The 18,691-nt window shown below is 39.6% G+C and overlaps 1 protein-coding gene across 2 annotated transcripts in view; it reads left to right on the top strand.

Annotated features, from left to right (window-relative positions):
• The first annotated feature begins 4,912 nt into the window (after positions 1 to 4,912).
• Positions 4,913 to 18,691, top strand: part of LOC117486794 (apoptosis-stimulating of p53 protein 1-like) — a 72,607-nt gene continuing 58,828 nt past the window's right edge. Inside the window, exon 1 of one of the 2 annotated variants that reach the window (XM_034135345.1) lies at positions 4,913 to 5,121. In XM_034135345.1, coding sequence (XP_033991236.1) covers positions 5,113 to 5,121 — 9 coding nt within the window. In that variant the 5' untranslated portion in view covers positions 4,913 to 5,112. Of the gene's footprint in view, positions 5,122 to 17,899; positions 17,966 to 18,691 lie in introns of those variants that run through there. The other variant, XM_034135344.1, reaches the window with a different exon arrangement.

Raw genomic sequence — 18,691 nt, 5'->3', positions numbered from 1 at the left:
GAGGCTCGCTGGTTTATTGCCCATCAATGATTTTGTATTCCAATATTCACTCACTGAGGCAAATCGATTCACCGCAGCAGATGATAACATAGAGTTAGAAAGCCTACAACATGTAATACATTTCCTAAAAGAAGATCAGAATATGAATAAGTATGACATATGCTGTATTAATCAACAATACAAAGTACCTATCTACTGTGAAAAGTACATAGTTAGTCATAGGTGCTTCTTTAGAACAGAAACATGTTGGTTGTAAGTGTTTGACACTGTCTTTTATAATATTACAAAGGCAGGAACATGTTAAAAGGTCAGTAGGTGAATGTATTCATCAACGAACACTTGTGGTAGATTGTCCTATTAGCTGTGCAGGGTGAAAAACATTTAAAAAATAATCAATATACCATTATTTATTGATTGGCTAAAGTATGCTGTTCTTTCAGTGCACATACACAATGTTTAGAGACAAACTGTTATGGAGTGGCAGGACATGGGATGTGCTATGAGTCGCTAACATAGATTATATTGAGGGTTTCTACGTGATAACAGTCCAGAATTAGTGTTGATGGATACTACGCTCTATACAACATCCTCATGTTCTTGCATAGAGTGGTGCATTGATGACGTATTTTAGTTAGCCGGTTAGCAAGTAACGGCTCCCTCAACAAAAAGCAATGGGATTTTTCCAATGGATTTGGGAGTTTTGCAGAAATAAGCTCTGTGGCAAACATGTTTATAATACTTACCTGCTTTGTTCATCAGGATCATCTTCTCATATAAAGACACCTTTAAGGATTTTTGGTGGGCTATGACCAAACTACATCACGGTCACATGACTTAAACTCACCGCTAAGCTAAATGCGGCTAATGTTCTGCGAGATGACGTTTAGTAGTCTCATTTAGCCACTTTTTGTTAGCAACTGTTGTTTTTATGACGCTTTATGAGCTTCAGTCATGTTAACAGCAGACCTTATTTTCGGCCTCTAACCCAAAACACGGCCAAAACAAAGGTTTGAGACGATTGGAACCGCAGCTAAAATGCTAGCTCATTTCAAGGTTTTAGGACTCATTCCTGCACCACTCTATAAGCCGGCATTAAAAAAATTAAGACAACAAATATATGTTATTTTGGTGCCCCGGGGTTTTAATGTTCACCAGTTAAATTTACTAACAGGACAATCTCTTGATCACTTTCTGTATTCTTATTTCAACCACCATAGAAGAAGACAGTGGAGCCAACATGGCCGCCCGCTCTGTAGCTTCTTCGCTGTCTGCTCAGCTGCTGTGTCTGTAAGCTGCTGTTGGGTCTTTGTGATCATCTTTCTGTAGGATTTGTTTTCTTTTTTCTCTGTACCCTTTACTTATTTGTACTTGTTATTTATTGATTGATTTTACAGTGTTCCTTTGTGAAATGTCTGTCTGCTAGAAAAACATCTAGTAGCTTGTTGGAAAATAAAGTGTTTAGTAATGTAAGTGTTGCTTGTCGCAGAAACTATTTTGAAGTAAGATGTGTCTGTCTGTGTTGTTAGTTTATAAAACAAGGAGATTCTTTTTTGTATTTTTCCTACACACAAAAAACAAAGTGCTTCACAAATAAAAATAAATAAATACAACAATAATAACCCCTTTTATTTAGGACAGGGAAGAGACACAAAAAGGCATAAATGGCATATGATGAGATGGAAATACCAGCTCACACAAAAAATACATAATTATTTTTTAATACTAAAAGACAAAACAGAGATAATGGGATCCCGTAACATTTCAAATAACTAGTTCACCAGTTGGATACACACAAGAACCAAAAACACTCTTATTTCAAGCTAATGTTGTCCAACTTCATGTTGTGTTGTGCCATGTTGTTATGGTTTGTGGCAATACATAAAAAAAAATTAGCTTTGCAATATATTTTTTACAAACCTTACATTCAGATAACTCCTTAATTGAACTTAGGGGAGTTTTTAATAAAAAAGAACAAATACATTTACATATATATCTGATCAGAAGGGACAACAGTGACATCACTTGTTAATATGATAGAAAAAACTGCTAGGCTGCTTTTAAAAAATGTTTAGGTCATTTTCCTGAGTAAAGAGCTGTAAACATGGCCGACGCCCAACGTGATTTGCAGGGCCTGGACTGGCCTCAGTGCACTGATATGTGTGTGTGTGAACAGTGGAGAGATGGCCCTCTGGCTCTGGTGATGCTGTGTGAACATCGGCGTCACCATTCAAGGTTGATTGGCTTTATTGGCTGACCCCACATCACGCACATGAACTAACCTGCAACAAAAGCTCCACAGTGAGTGAAAACAATAAACACAACTCGGTGTGTGAGACTCGAGATGTAGCCACAATGTAGCTTTTCATTACAGCCCTCTTTCATGTTCCACACAAGAGACAGCTGAGTGATTTCACACTACATCCTGGAGCAGGTGGTCCAGACATTAGGGCAGCGAACTGAGAAGATATAGCATTATTTAGTCATTACTTAAAGAAAATGTAATATGATTTGTTCAAATTTGGTTTTATGTGTGGAGCAGAATCTTCAGTCCCAATTAAAATCCTGTACAGAGATAAAAAAAAAAAGGAAATAGATTATAAGACTGATAAAGACAATAACACAAGAAAGAAAGGTTTCTGGAAAAATACTAGTTTTTTTAATTAAACAAGAGGGTTTTTAGAGTCATTGCATTTGTATAAAGCCTTAATTGACCGTATGTGCAAATGGGGAACAGTTTACTAGCCACACATCAACAGAAATCCTTTAATTGTCCCACAGCAGGTACATTTACATTGACAGTGCAGATACAAGGAGAAATCTAAATAGTAGAGTAACATATTACATGAAAAGTCAAGCACATGTTTATAAAATAGAAATCACATGCACACCAAAGGTACAAATAAAAAAGTAGCATAATTATAAAGTGGCCAACATAAGCCAAAACATCATTTTTGTTCAATTAATAGATAGATAGATATATACTTGATAGATAAAATACACCACTTCATGTACAGCAACTTTTCGTATGAGTACCTTATTATTTATTTGAAGAAATAAAATAATATTCCCTCTCCTCCTGAGCACTGACACTTCTTGTAGATGTCAAGTTCAGACACCTCCATGTTTCCAGAGTGTTTTTCGCTTCTCTGGACAGTAGATGCCAGTAACATCTTGAACTTTATAATTGAGCAATTTGCATAAACTGCAATTTGCACTTTGGTTCAAATGTAAAAAGAACACTTTATCCATCCTTTAAATATTTCTCAGGGATGTCGTGAACCCATTTCTGTTCTCAAGGTTGAACACATTTCAACAACAGTGATAAAGTCCTGCAGAAGGGATATTTAACAAAAGTTAGCAAAGTTAGTACTAAACTGTAACTAATGTTCTATATTATTATGGTTTGTACAAGTCACTTTATCATTCAGAACACACACACACACACACACACACACACACACACACACACACACACACACACACACACGACACCACACACAGCACACACACCACACACATGCAAGCACACACACACACACCCACACACACACACACACACCACACACACACACACACCACACACACACACACACACACACACACACACACACACACACACACACACAGAGCATCCTTGGCAGCAGAGGACAGCTCTGTGATAATCTGCTGAACATCTCTAAGCTCTCTTTAAAATACACCCCACTGTGTTGTGTGTGTGTGTGTGTGTGTGTGTGTGTGTGTGTGTACACGCGCATGTGTGCCTGTCCTGATGAGTCAACACACTGCCATCTTTTATAAACTTTTTTATTTTTCAAATGGAGCAATGTAATAGTGTATATTAGTGTACTTTTTTTACATTGTGAACTGAGTAATAACATTTTATGGTACTTTATACTTCTATTCCACAACATTCGGACAGCTTAAGTTACTTAACAAATTCTGAATAATCGCTAATCCAAAATATAAATCAATTTATAAATATAAATAATAAGAAATAATAATTATAGGTAAATATAACCAGCAATTGTAGATAAAGTGATTATTTTAATCCAGGTATATATATGATTTGGAAATGAGCTTTTACACACAAAAGTACTTTTCTAAGGTGTATTCTTATGACAATGTTTGTACTAAAGATTTTGAATAGAGGACCTTTACCAGGAACTTGTCATGTTTGCAGTCTGGTATACAGTATTTATTCTACTGTACAGTATTACATTTAACATTCAGTTTCATCTATAACCTAATTGTATGCATCATTTGCTAATAGTTTACTTATTTTTGAATTTTAATTTCTCCATTGTATTACTTGCACTCATTTTTATTGTACTCCTTTACTTCCTTATGTCTTTTTTATATCCTAAGATATATGTTTTATGATTTGTATGGCCAACAACTACATTGTGGCTATTGTGCATATGACAATAAAACTTTCAAACCTTCGAATACAATCATTGTAGAAAAGCATGGTTGTTGCACACACTGCCGACAGAGGGCGCTGTCACTCAAACATATCATTAATAAAAACATTTGGAAAATAGTATTGATTGAAATTGTTGTGATTATTCCACCAACTATTTGCTACATGTTTAATTGAACCTGGAGGCTATATATCGCGAGGTTGAGGAGGAGGAGGTGACCGGGGGGCAGATGGGAGGGCTGATCGGGACGGTGACCCAGTTCACCCCGCACACCAACACCGGAGCACCGCTTGCTGTCCGGAGAAACCACTGCCATTCTGATGATGAAACTACTACTGATGTTTCCAGCTTTCTCACACACAGTTTGACTTCCTGTCCTTGAGTTAAACTAACTAACTCAGTCTGTGTGTGTAAGTGTGTGTGTGTATGTGTGTGTGTGTGTGTGTGTGTGTGAGAAAGAAAGAGAGGAAGGAAGAGGGAGGGATTGGAAGAGGAAAGGAGCTCGAGCGTTAGTTTTCTGAGCATCTGGATATTTGTCTGGAGAAAAGAGACGAAGAAGACAGATTTGGATGTATGGAATACCAAAGAAGAAGACAGAAAAAGTTCACAAGAAGAAGAGAGGAGGATAGGAGGCGGGAAACCCGGAGGAGAGTGTTATTTTTCTAACGGGACAGGAGGACTAACAGCAGGAATGTTACCGGTGAGTTTTCTTTGATGTGATTTATATCTTTAAATGTTTCTTCATGGCTAACATGTGCCTCATAATCCATGCTAATGACTTAAATTCAGAGGTGGAAGAATAACTAAGAACCTTCACTTAAGTAAAAGTACAAATACTTTGGTTTGAAAGTATTCTATTACAAGTGAAAGTCCAGGATTCATAATGCTACTTTGGTAGAAGTACAGATTATTGTCAGCTAAATCTAAATGTACTTAAAAGTAAAAGTAAATATTCAAAAGTAAATATTCATGCTTTTAATTGCTTACAAATACATGTAAGAGCCTCTAAGTGTTGCAGTTTTTTAATATTAAGACCATTTTTTTAATAGCTTTAAAGGTGGGGTAGGTAAGTTTGAGAAACCGGCTCGAGATACACTTTTGTTATATTCCATGGAATGCTCTTAACATCCCGATAGCAATGAATATCTTAAGTGCTTTGACAAAATATCCATAAAAAAAGTGTCATCTGTGGAAGCCGTAGTACTGTAAAAAGCACGACCAATCATTTTAGCCGGCCCGGCTAAAATAACTGGATGGCCTACCTGCCTGTCAGCCTTCCATCTGTGCACAAACTTATCTCGTGCCCTCATTGGTCATGTGCGCGTTCGTGTGTGTTGGAGGAGGGGCTCTATAAGGAAGTGGCAGATTTTCTCCGGGTTGTGTATTTTCAAATTCTAGCGATCTCGAGCCGGTTTCTCAAATTGACCTACCCCACCTTTAACCATCGGCTTGTTTTCACTTCAACAATTCCCAAAATAACAGACAAGAAAGCAGGGCGTGTGCAACTTTTACAAACTATTATCTATTATAAAAGGTAGTTTATTAAATGTTTTTCAATCATTACAACAATTTCAACAAAACTAATCCCTTGAACTATTCATTGACTGGCTCAAATTTTAACAGTACAAAAACCGGAAGTTCTGCGGTCTCCTTTGAAGACGGTAACCATTGACCCTAAACCTACTGGAGTGTGTTTTGGGCTTTCCATTAATAATCCTTCAATGGGCAATGGAGGGAGCCTCGTTTGTGGTTTAAAGGGTCCAAAGGATGGATGAATATTGTTTTATGAAATATTTTAAAACAACACCACCCTTATTTAGATAGATGTTAATATGGTATTTACAAATTACAACAGTTGTCTATTATTCTGGTTGGTTCATTTGGAGCAATCAGAAAAACCATTGCCAATTAGGTTTCAATGTCCTAAACTTTGACACTGCTGTTAGAATATTGACAGTAGTTATGATCAGTGGCGGCGCCAGATATTTTCTTTTGGGGATGCTGTGGGGTAGCTTGACGTTTCATAGAGGGTGCTCAAACATGTAGGGTTCCCCCCATAATGTCCCGGGCGCTACAGTTGAATTTTCTACTGCAACACTTCCCCACACGCACATACACAGTACAAACACGACTGTTACAAGTAAGGCTCGATAATCAGCTCACGGCATAAGCAGGGGTAAAGTGCTATTCTTTTTACAAGTGGGGGGTAGACCTAACAATCCTCTAGGTGGGTCCGGGGGCAGATTTTCTTTTTAAATATTGAAATGAAGTGCATCAATCTGGTGCACTTTGACAGCAAAATGAAGAGATCTATGGATACCCTCTCTCAACACCCATAGGAAAACAGAACTGTAAACCGATTTTCTATTTCTTTATGGATATTTTACAAATCACTCCCCTTTTAAACTGAATTCTTGTTTTACTGTCATAGTATTTCATACCTGTTTTTCATTTATGCTCTTATTTTTTTATACCTATAATAGCCGCGTTCACACCGGAATACTTCTCACCGTACTTTTCGCGTTTAGTTCCGTTAGTACCCCTTATGTCCACACCAAAAAGAGCACTTCATCTCGGGAACTTTTACCCCCATTTTTAGTGCCTGCTGAGAGATGGTACTTTCCTGGGGGGAAAAAAGTGCCCCAGTTCTGATTGGCTGGGCGAATTGCAAACCACGCCCCGTACAACTCTGAAATGTTTTGTAGAGCCGCCATTTTATTATCCTCGCATTAGCATTATTAGCATTAGCATTCGCCCAGCGCACAAACGCAGAGAGACTAACTTATGGCAACACAAAATAAAACATGGGAGCGGTGGAGATGAGGAGGTGTCGGCTTTCTGGAGTTGGGGACTGGCTTCAGTAGAAGCTGCTGGGACTCCCAGCAGCTTCTACTGAAGCCAGTCCCCACTCCGGGGACTTCCGGCCGGGGACTCCGGGTGGCAGTATACACCGTGAAGTTGTTTGCGGCCTGCCAGTAAACCCAAAGCAGAAGAAGACGAAGTGACGTCAGCGGCTCATTTGCGTAATCTTCCCTCAGGGAATTTATTCCGGTGTGAACGCGATCTGTACTAAATGTCCTGGGGTAATAAGTGCCGGCACTAAATACGGCAAAGTACTTGGTGTGAACGCGCCTATTGATCATATAAACGTGTGCCTCAGAAATACTTATTTACATTAATCGTGACCAAACCGTTTTGAGACCCACTGAGATAACTTAGACTAAAGTGAACTATCTAAACACTGAGAGAGTCCTTTACTTCACCTGAGCTGAGGTTATCTGAGACTCTCAGTCTGACAGGAGAGAGTTCTCCCTCCACCTTGTTGTTGAAAAAGCTCCTTATATCCGTTAGCGTAGCTAGCACCAGATGCTAACCACAACGATCTCCGGTACTGGTGCGTGCTCTCTCGCTCGCTCGCGCACGCACACAAAATGGCTCGTGAGTCGTGCCACACACACACACAGAGCAGAGCTTGAATGAAACACAGAGACCCAGAAGTAGGCTACTTGTACTGTACTGTAGCATATTATTTTCGAATCAATCCTTTTTCAAATTATGAATTTCACACATAAAAGAAAAATAAGACATACATTTCTTGGGGGTGCTATGCCATAATGTTAAACAAATCAAAAAATAGTATGCAGTATTTAAAATGTTAAAATTGTTTAAAAAATAGATGGTACAGAAAAGTTTATTGTAAACAACTCGTCTTATCCCCTTGACAACTAAGAGAGTTTCTACCTACGATCCAACAGCAAAATCAGTATTCCTGTTTCCATACTTCCTGTCCTTCCTCTCTCAATCTTCCACTCTCTTCATCCCCCCCATATACACAGTGAAAACACTACACTGCTTTGTGGCTGCTGTCAGCTTCAGACAATGCACTGAAGATATAGGGATTTGTTTACACGAGGGAAGTAGAGAGAGAGAGAGAGAGAAGAGAGACAGACACACAGAGAAAGAGGCAGAGAACACGTCAACCTCGACCATTGACCCAGCCTCAATGTTCTTCCTGGTTCAGACCTTACTTTATCCTTTTTTCTAAATGGTACTGGCTTTTAGCTTCTACCATTGTCCATTTAGTGTTTACATTTTTACGACTTTCACTTCCCCCTGTGAAAGTATTTGCCTAAAGCTGCTATCAGAAAGTGTACTTTTGATTCAGACTGCTGAAACTGTATTGACTGACTCTTAGCTTTGTGGATGTTGGCCTGTCTGCCAGTGGCTTATCCACCGCTTTGGTACAGACTGAATTATATCTCAACTGATGCTTGTTTTCCATTTAACTTTTATATAGAAGTTCATAAAGACATGGTCTGGTGTAGCTTACTTATACATGCTGTGCCACATTTTCGTGTGTTGACTATACAAAATATTTACATAGTCTCCAATAGGGATGCATATCGTTGACTTTTTTACGATACCGATACCGATACCACTGAACGATACCGATACTCAACCGATACATATCGTGATACTTTCATGTTGCATAAGGGAAACATGTTATCATCCCGCAATTACTCCCATGAAGCGCTTTATTATATAGTTAACATGTCAAATGAATATTAAATTCAATTGTGGGACTTGGACCTTTTAGTACTGAACAAACAATGAAAAACACATTATCTATGAAGAAAACTGATTCTGCAATATCATTTATAACAACCATCAGGCGGGAATAGTACATCTTGTCAATGGAAAAATAAAATAGCACCAGTGTAATTAATATTCAACCTGAGATTCGACTGACCAGAGAACACATAAAGGATCATGAGATCTCGGCATTGCACATAAAACAAATAGCATCCTTAAAATCAACATTTGCCTGATGAAAGAAAACAAATCCCATCACAGTTCAGTTTTGTGCATTCATCTTCAAGAAGATGAGCATATCTGCTCTCTCTGGATCCAAACGGGCCCTTTCGCAGCGTAGGATATCACCTGCTAAACTGAACACTCTCTCGCTTGGCACGCTGCTTCCCTGAACACAAAGGTACTTGGTTGCCATACGAGACAGCATTGGTTGGAGATTGGATGTGTTGCTACCTTTCCCAGAAATAAACTTCTTGCAGTGGTTACAGACCCCACCATTCAGACTGGCAGTGGTTACAGACCCCACCATTCAGACTGGCAGTCATATGCAGCCACACTTTAGATTTTCAAAAGTGACTTGGTTGCGGAGTTTCACTGCAAAATTGACATCGTAATTCCTACGGTTTGGGCACAAGTTTAAGGATATTATGCCTCACTTTAAAAAAAAAAAAAAAAAAAAGTATCGAAAACCGGATCTGATTTCGGTACGATATACCGTAGCCACCAGTAACCGGTATTTCGGTAATACCGGGAACCGGTATGCATCCCTAGTCTCCAAGATCTGCCGATTTTGCCTAACCTTTAAAGCAGGGGTGGGGAACCTCCATTTGATACGGCCCTCAAGGTAATTTATAAACACACGCAAAACATTTTTTTAAAGAAATCTAGACCGCAAAATAATTAAACAACCGAGTGTCTGTTTTTCCTGGCCAAGGTCAGGTTCCTTGAACACAACACGAGCCTAACGTGTCATCACGTGGTATATGTCTCGTCTGACAGTGGTGTAGTGCTGCCGGAACGCACCGGAACGCGGCTCCAGCACTTCAAAAATTGCAGTATGCATAAAGGCCCTGACACACCAGGCCGAAATCGGCCGTTTTCTTTAGTCGGACAACGAAGCGTGCCCTGTCGCCCAAACTCAATTTGGTGTGTCCCGCACCGTCAGCTGTGACACGCCTTATTTGGCCTTTCATGGCCGACGCACGGTCGATTCAACATGTTGAATCGACCGAGCGTCGGCCACAGGCAGTCGGACAAAGAAATCACTCTGATTGGCTGTTCAGCTAGCGAATCAGTGCATGAGAAGCAAAACGGTTGCTTGAGAATGTCTTCCACAAGCAACACTCCAATGGCTGATAGCTCCAGTACCGCACGAAAAATGAATTCGATGGACGAGAGTGAAAATGGAACGCACACGCTATTTGTTGTTTGTTTAGATCACGCAGTCTGTTCTTCTTCTCTGTCTTCCGGTTGTTGCCTCTTTTGAATGACGAATACACACTACCTACCATGCGCAGTTCGTACGTGCTCGGCTGAAGTCTTTGCGGTGTGTTCCAGTACGACACATGGCCAAGACGCAGGAGAACACGGCGACGCAACAGTCGGCGTCGGCGAGTTCTCTGGTGATTGCTTGGTGTGTCAGGGCCTTAAGGAGCTGTACAAATGCCGCAGTTTTTGCGTGGCTGTGTCTTTAGTTGTAAGCCCAGTGGCGATCTGTTCATCTGACATACTGATCATACAATAACGCCAGTATAGTATACATTACAGTACAAGTACTTCTGGGTCTTTGTGTGTCATTCAAGCTCGGCTGTGTGTGTGTATCGCAGCGTCCACACGGCAGTGTGCGTTGAAGCTTGCCGGCGGGCATGTCTGAAACTCGACCAACAACCAATCACATGAATCTCCCGCCCCGGACACACAAGCACACGGTTTGACGCTTGTACTGGCATATGATTTGATTGGCTGACGCTTCCGTCAACGCTTCAAAAGTTGAACTTTTCTCAACTTTTGAAGCGAGCAACGCGAGCAAAGCGAAGCGACGGAACAGTTCGGCAAAGCGTGACGTCACCCCATTCAAAGTGAATGGGCAGAAGCGTTGAAGCTTCAACGCACGCCGCCGTGTCGACAGGTCGTAAGTGGGACGAGCGCATTTTGTTTGAGCAAGCGAGAAAGAGAGAGAGCGGTACCGGGGATTATTGCTGTTAGTATCTGGTTAGCTAGCTATGCTAACGAATATAAGGAGCTTTTTCTACAACCAGAGCCACTGTTTGACACCCACATATTTCTAATTTAATGTATCAGACATCAACCTAACAATGATCTGCTCACTAGTTAATGATGTATCGTGGGATGGTAGAGCAGTTAGTGCGGGGGTAGGGGAAAGACATCCTTTTCTGAGCCAGTGCCTCAACCACAATTTGGAAAGTATTACACGCTGAGGAGAAAATAGCTCTGTCCTTACCAGTGAAGCAGCTTCAAGTAACACCTGCTTATAAACTGTAGGGATTAACAGGCCTAAAATGGAATGAGGGATGTAGTAGCACTCATTGAAGACAGACTGATTAGTCTTTACTGCATTACAAGTTTCCTTTTGGAACTGGCCTGTGATTTTATGGACAGTGATGAGATTTAATGAAATACTGGTTTAAATAAATCACTATAATTATTGACAAAATGATACCACTGTGGTATATCTCTCGGACAACAGAGTGACTGTGAAAAAACAAGTACATATATTTTAGGACTTAAAGTTTAAAGCACATAAGTAAAGCTTATGAATCACAACAAGCATGAGTCGAGAGATGAGTCGAAATCGTTAAGTAACACTAACTTTCCCATGCAGTGAGTGAGTGTGTGTGTGTGTGTGTGTGTGTGTGTGTGTGTGTGTGTGTGGTGTGTGGTGTGTGTGTGTGGTGTGTGTGTGTGTGTGTGGTGTGTGTGGTGTGTGTAGTGTGTGTGTGTGTGTGTGTGTGGGGTGTGTGTGTGTGTGTGTGTGTGTGTGGTGTGTGTGGTGTGTGTGTGTGTGTGTGTGTGTGTGTGTGTGTGTCAGAGCACAGTGGAACAGTAACAGCTGAAGGTGATTTATTTCAGACACCCCAGCTCCGACTGCTGCCCACACCCAAACACACTCACCCATAAACAGAGATCAATGAGGGCCATCTCTATAGGAACTGCATGTGACCGGTGAAGTACGAGCTTCAAGCTCATTGAGAAAGGAACAACCTACAGTAACTCCTACTTTGTATGTCTGTCAGTCCCTTCTGTCCTTTTTACGTTTTCTACTATATTCGTCTACAGAACAACCTATCAAAAGTCCCTTACCAATCTCTAATCAGTTACAAATATAGCTATACAAAAATCAACACTCACACATTAATTATTGATTTCTTTGAAATGTTAAATATATCAAATGTTGAGCCATTGTGTGTGCCCCTGAGTCGGAAAAAAAAGCATAAGGGCACCTTTAATTTTAATTCAGCAATCTCCTGGACCTTTAATATTATTGACTCACCTCTTTTGTAACTATGACTTTAGCCCGCAACTTAAGGAAAATGGTGTGTGTTAAAGGCTGCTTAAACCAGAAATAGGAAATAATGATAGTGAATTGAAAAAGAAAAAGACCATCCTTATCCCGACACATGCAGTGAAATGCACACCTTACTGTTGAGAGCCTCTGTTCCACGGCTTTTCTTTTTGTTATTTGCCCTGTTTCATGTACTGTACATGTACCCATGTACAACATTGGCTTTGGATTGAAGTTTTCTGGAACAGAACCTACAGCTCTTCATACAGTTGTCCCTTCTGGTGACAGCTGATGATCAAAGTCTCATGCCAAGTAACCTTTTCAACTCTCTTAGTCTTGGCAAGACACACGGCCACTGTATAAATAAGGTCAGCTAAACAATAATATCTTATTATGATTTGACTGATTTTGCAGTTGAAGTTGATGAGTGTGTCTGTTTGTGTGTGTGTGAATCTTTATCTCTGTTACACTATGTTATTGTATTGTCTGCAGTGGGTGGAAGTACAGTACTGTTCTTTTGAAGAACTTGGAAGAACATTTTGTTAATAACAATCTCAGTTCCTGCACACATCACACACACACATACTTTCCTGAGTGCTGTAAGAATAAACATGGCGGTCAAGTAGTGTGTACCTCAACCATTTATAACACAACACAGCGTCTCTGAAATAATACAAATAACTGTTTTGTTTGAATGATAATTTAAACCCACCCTAAAGTGTCTAATGAAATTAATTTTATAGTAGTGATATGTTTGAAGTAAAGGCTTAGTGGTAACTGATAATACATTTGTTTTTATTGGTGGTGTGTTAAGGTATTTGTTTTGTAAGTATACAGGACATTTGAATGTAATGCTAGACAGATATTCATGGTAATGATGATACTGTGTATGTCTCACTTCACCTCTCCTGTACATCCTGTTTCCTGTGCACTGTCCACTGACTTTTTGTCAATTCCAATAGAGGAATAGTCTGTTTAGAGCACATGCAGCAATCATGTGACCTTGTGTGTTTGTCTGTGCGAGGCAGCTCTTCTGCCAATAAACCTTCTGTGTCCTTTCTGTGTGTGTGTGTGTGTGTGTGTGTGACGGTGCAGTCATGCTGCAGTATATCAGTGTAGCCTCTCTAATCTCTCCCCTCAAGCTTCTGGACAGCTTCAATCCACACCAATATTTATTTTTGTAACATAATATAAATACTGATACTTGTGTTGAAATTAAGAATATTACAATTATTATGTCTTTAATAAACGAGGATCATGCATAATACATTTATTTCAAAAAGGAGAACATTTATAATATAATATAATGTTGCAATATTTTCATGATAATTTTTTAAGATACATTCCTAAGTCCATTCATTACTGGCGTGTAATGTGTGTATTACAAATTATTCTTGTTCTTTTCGTACTATTTCCTTAGCTAATGTAAAATTATACAGTTAAAGCACAGTTAAAAATGAATAAGATGTTCTGCTTACGTTTCCTGCAATACATTCATCAGGCATAAATATGACATTTTTACATTCAAATAAAACATATAGCATAACATATTAGTTTATATGTGGCCGTTAAACAAATAACCTCAATATGCTATAGGTGTAAATGATCTTGTCACTGAATGCGTCAGAGTTGACCCTAAGTGACCCCGCCGGCTCCAACTCTGCTTGACTCAAAGCTAAAAAAGTTATGGCCTGGGTGCGTCTGGGAGTCTTTTAAGACTGGTCAAAAGAATGTACGGGCTTAAACTAAGATGAAGACGTTAGTTTCTATCTGTTGACGTGAAGGCTATTTTATGATATATTTAACTGTATTAAGTTAATGGAATATGTGGACATTTGGTGTGAGGCAAGAAAGTTTCAAGACACTCGAATATTTTCAATATTCAAATTAGGTTAGACTTGATGAGTTGGCTTCTTTGCAGCTGAAAATATATAATTATCTTTTTTTGGCAAGTAAACATTTGGGCATGAACACAGAATACAAAGACACTTATGTGAGATGATCTAATTTAAAGAGCATCTCAATCGTTAGATTAATCTTCCTGGATAAGTATTTTGAGTGGTTCATCACTTTTTGTATCACTAAAACGCAATGAAAAAAGAATGAAACTATTTACAGTTATATTCTTAGGATGAACACCATCATGAGAAACTAAACTTTTCCATTGGTAGACTGCCATAAACTTCCTCAGTTGAATTTGCCTTGACCAATTCCCATTTGAGCAAGGTGACACTTCAAATAAAAAACAATATCCGCCTAATATCATGGTGTAATTCCACTAACAGGCATTTCAAGTGTCCAGATTCCCTATCTTATCTCCAAACATCCTCTCCTCCTATTTACTGAAAGGCGACTCCCTCCCTCACTGACACCCTCTTTGCACACACACTCAAACTCACTTTCTCCTACCAGGACCCCACTTATTCCATCTGACACCACTAACTATTTTATAACTGAACACACACATGCATACACACAGTGTGTGTGTTTTGGGCTGATGGTTTTCTGATGAAGCGTTTCTTTGGGTTCCTGTTGGAGCGACTTGTGTTTGTAACTAAGAAACTCAAACTAGGCCAATGCAGGAAACAGACGAAGAAGAAGAAGCTCACAACCAAGAAAACCGAACCATCGGTGAGTGAGACACAATAGCTTTGCTCTTATTTTAGTTAAATACATTTATTTATATAACAAAAAAAGGATTATTGCAATAGTGAGGTTTTGATTGTTTGATTTATTTTGCATATTTTTAATAACCTTTTGTGTGAATTATATTTTATTTTAAATTTAAATGTTTGTTTATTTTGTTCTAAAATGAGGCAACCGTCATAAAACACAATAACCCCCCTGTGATGAATACAGTATTCTGGTTCTAAAAATTCTAAATCTGAATATGTATAATCACTTTTAACCAACACAATAAATCTAATTAGCATTTCATTGACAGTTCCTGTTGCTAAGTTCCAGGCTGGCTTTCTGCCATGCCAACCTCTGTTCCATGTTGCCACCATCCCCTTAAATGAGTACGCGGTGTTGAAATGCCCTGCAGTCACTAATAAAATGAGCATTGATGTGGTTTGTTAGCAGCAGACACACTAACAGGGAAAGCTGTTTGTCACTCTTGCCGACATGGAGTCTCACCCTCTTCCTCTGACTATCTCTTTCTCCGTCTCTAATGCCTAAAATAGCCGGAGTCAGTCTATTCGGCACCAGTGGCAATTTAGGAACTACAACTCAATCTGCTTCTGTGTGGGTGTGCGTTTTTGTGAGGCCTGTTCACTGATAATTCACTGAAGTGAACCTTCTTGGGGATTTCATTATGTTTAAACATACAATGTTTGAAACTATAATGCACCTATAACTTAATTTCTAATTCACAATTCTATCATTCATAAAGGCTTTTATATAATGAACATTCACTGCTAATGATGTAACATAGTTAAATTCCAATTTTACGATGTTATGTTGTGTCTCTTAAGCACTATTACACATGCATAGAAATAGACAACTTCAGTGTTATCATAGTTAGTATGCACATCTACAGTATAATGGTAATGGTAGAGTAGCCAACAAGTGATACATCCGGCTTGCTTTTGACTAGGGATGCTCCGATCGATCGGCCGCCGATCGATATAGGCCGATACTCACTCTCTGCCGATCAATCGGTGCTCTCTAAAAATGCCGATCGCGAGAGCCGATCGCATGACGTAAAATACATGACACTTTTCTCTGTGCGCGGCAAAACAAGCTCGCCAAAATGGCTTCACCAGTCTGGCAGTATTTTAAGGTGTCCAAAAATGACAATAAAATAGCGGTATGCAACGTGTGTGAAGCAGAAATCCTGCAGCTCCGCCCACTGTGACGGACCGGTGAGCGGAGCAAAACACACAAGAGTTAGACCTAACACACTTAGCTATTTGATCTACCTCTGGAACTAGCTAAACTAGTTATAAATATATTTATTCTTCACTGTCAGGTCACTCATTACTGGATCAGTGAGCTGCATGAGATACTGACAGGCTGTCAGGAGAGAGAGAGAGAGAGAGAGAGAGAGAGAGAGAGAGAGAGGGAGAGAGGAAAAGAGAGCGCTTCCGCTCATTTCTCCCGTGTTATTATCCAAAGTTAATGTAAACTTAAATAATGTACTTCATTTGAATGTAATAATTATGTTGGTTGTTGTTTGTGGAAGCGCCAGTGAATGAGCCCCATTAACTGAGTTTTAAACATCACTTTAAATGGAAGATCCCCATAGCCCCAGCTCACTCGATCGGATTGGCGATCAATATCGGCCGATACTGATTCCGGCGATCGGCCCCAAAATTGGCGATCGGAGCATCCCTACTTTTGACCTTTGGCCTTTGTAATGTGCTTGATTTCTGCTGGGATAAAGACCTTTATACATGGTTAATTAACAAGAGGGAATTCGATCGAATCTGATTCCTTGTTTATAGAAAGTGCTTCATAGTACAGCCGAACAGTTCTTATCAGTTGTTTGAAGTAAGAGAAGTAATTTGTGATTAACTAACTAATTAATGGAATTTAGGAACCCCCTTTCCACGGCTGCTCCTGTACACTTGTTGAAATGTCCTGGAGCAAGAACACAAATGGTTTTTGATCAAGAACAGTGGTGCAGGGAGGACATCTTTTCAAAGGCGAGCATGGAAGTTAGCATATGTTTGAGTTCATGATGAAACAGTATCCCATTGGTGAAACATACCAATTATATTTAAAGTATAGTGCAGTGATGTTGTATTTTTGTAGGATGACCCGGTAGTTAGGGGGCTCCCTTTACACAAAGCAATGAGATTTTCCATTTCCATTATTTTATGTCATAGAACCAAATAAACCGCCACAAATAAATCAATGTATGGGAAACACTGCCAGCTATATAATATGTATTTTTAATGGCAATCTAGAATGTGGGAAGAGGTGAGGCGGCGCCCCTATGGGCCGGCCACCACTAGTTGCTACATATTAAACATATCTCTGCAATGCTTTTCTAATGACTGAATGTGCGTGCTACATTTATAGTGCATATTTTGGATGACAAATATTTTGGATGGCTTTTCTACGGATTTATGAGTATCCTGTTGATATCTGCCTCAAATGAGAAAAGCACTCTGAGTGATTTGATTATATAAAACACTCTTTCATCTCTGCCAACAGTCCTTCAGTGTAACAAATGCTGTTTCCTACCATGTAAAGCAGAAACATCACAGCCCTCGTGAGGCCATGATTAGCCTACTTTAAATGGTTCCTGGTCTGCTAAAACCCCTGCTGTGTCTGCAGGGTCTGCATGTGTGTTTATGTGTGTGTGTGTTGTTTGCTTTTACATGTGTGTTTGTGTGTGTCTAATCCAGGCTTTAGTGAATGTGTCCCTGTCCAGTCTGTCTGCATGCAAGCAGAGATTACTTCACATGATCTGGGACAGGTGTGTAGAATACTCTGGATTAGTGTACTGTACAGTATATATTCCTGTGTGTCTGCCTGTGTATGTGGACAGTGGATGGTGTGTGTGTGTGTGTGTGTGTGTGTGTGTGTGTGTGTGTGTGTGTGTGTGTGTGTGTGTGTGTGTGTGTGTGTGTGTGTGTGTGTGTGTGTGTGTGTGTGTGTGTGTGTGTGTGTGTGTGTGTGTGTGTGTGTGTGTGTGCGTGTGCGTGTGCGTGTGTGTTTCAGAGCTAGAGAGAGAGAACATTGAGATTAAAAGTGTATCAGTGTGTGTGTGTGCCTCGGTGTGTTCCTATCCCAGATTACCCTAAATGTATCTTGAAATGCCGATGACTATCTGACATGACATCAGCAGTGACATTGGCGATGACATCACTGGCGATAACACAGGATGTCCTTTTCTGATTGCTATTTTAATCTTTTTCCTGCAGAATTCGGAGAATTGGATTACAGAACGATTTCAGAGGGGATCAGCTGATAAATGTTAAAAATGATAAACCAAACCAATATCTTTTTAATTCTGGCAATATTACACTCCCTTGATTATATAAATCTACACTAAACTAACTAAAGAGTTATATACATTGGGTTTTGGAACCTTTCTGATTTAATATGGATGGAAAGATAAGATAATTTACCTTTTCATTTGATCAAATTGAAATAAACCTTTGTCCTAGGGCTATGTATGTGCATGTCTTGTTTATGCAAG

The sequence above is a fragment of the Trematomus bernacchii genome, unplaced genomic scaffold, assembly GCF_902827165.1.
Source record: "Trematomus bernacchii unplaced genomic scaffold, fTreBer1.1, whole genome shotgun sequence".
In the NCBI taxonomy this organism is placed as follows: Eukaryota; Metazoa; Chordata; class Actinopteri; order Perciformes; family Nototheniidae; genus Trematomus; species Trematomus bernacchii.
This window is presented reverse-complemented; position numbering and strand designations above follow the sequence as displayed.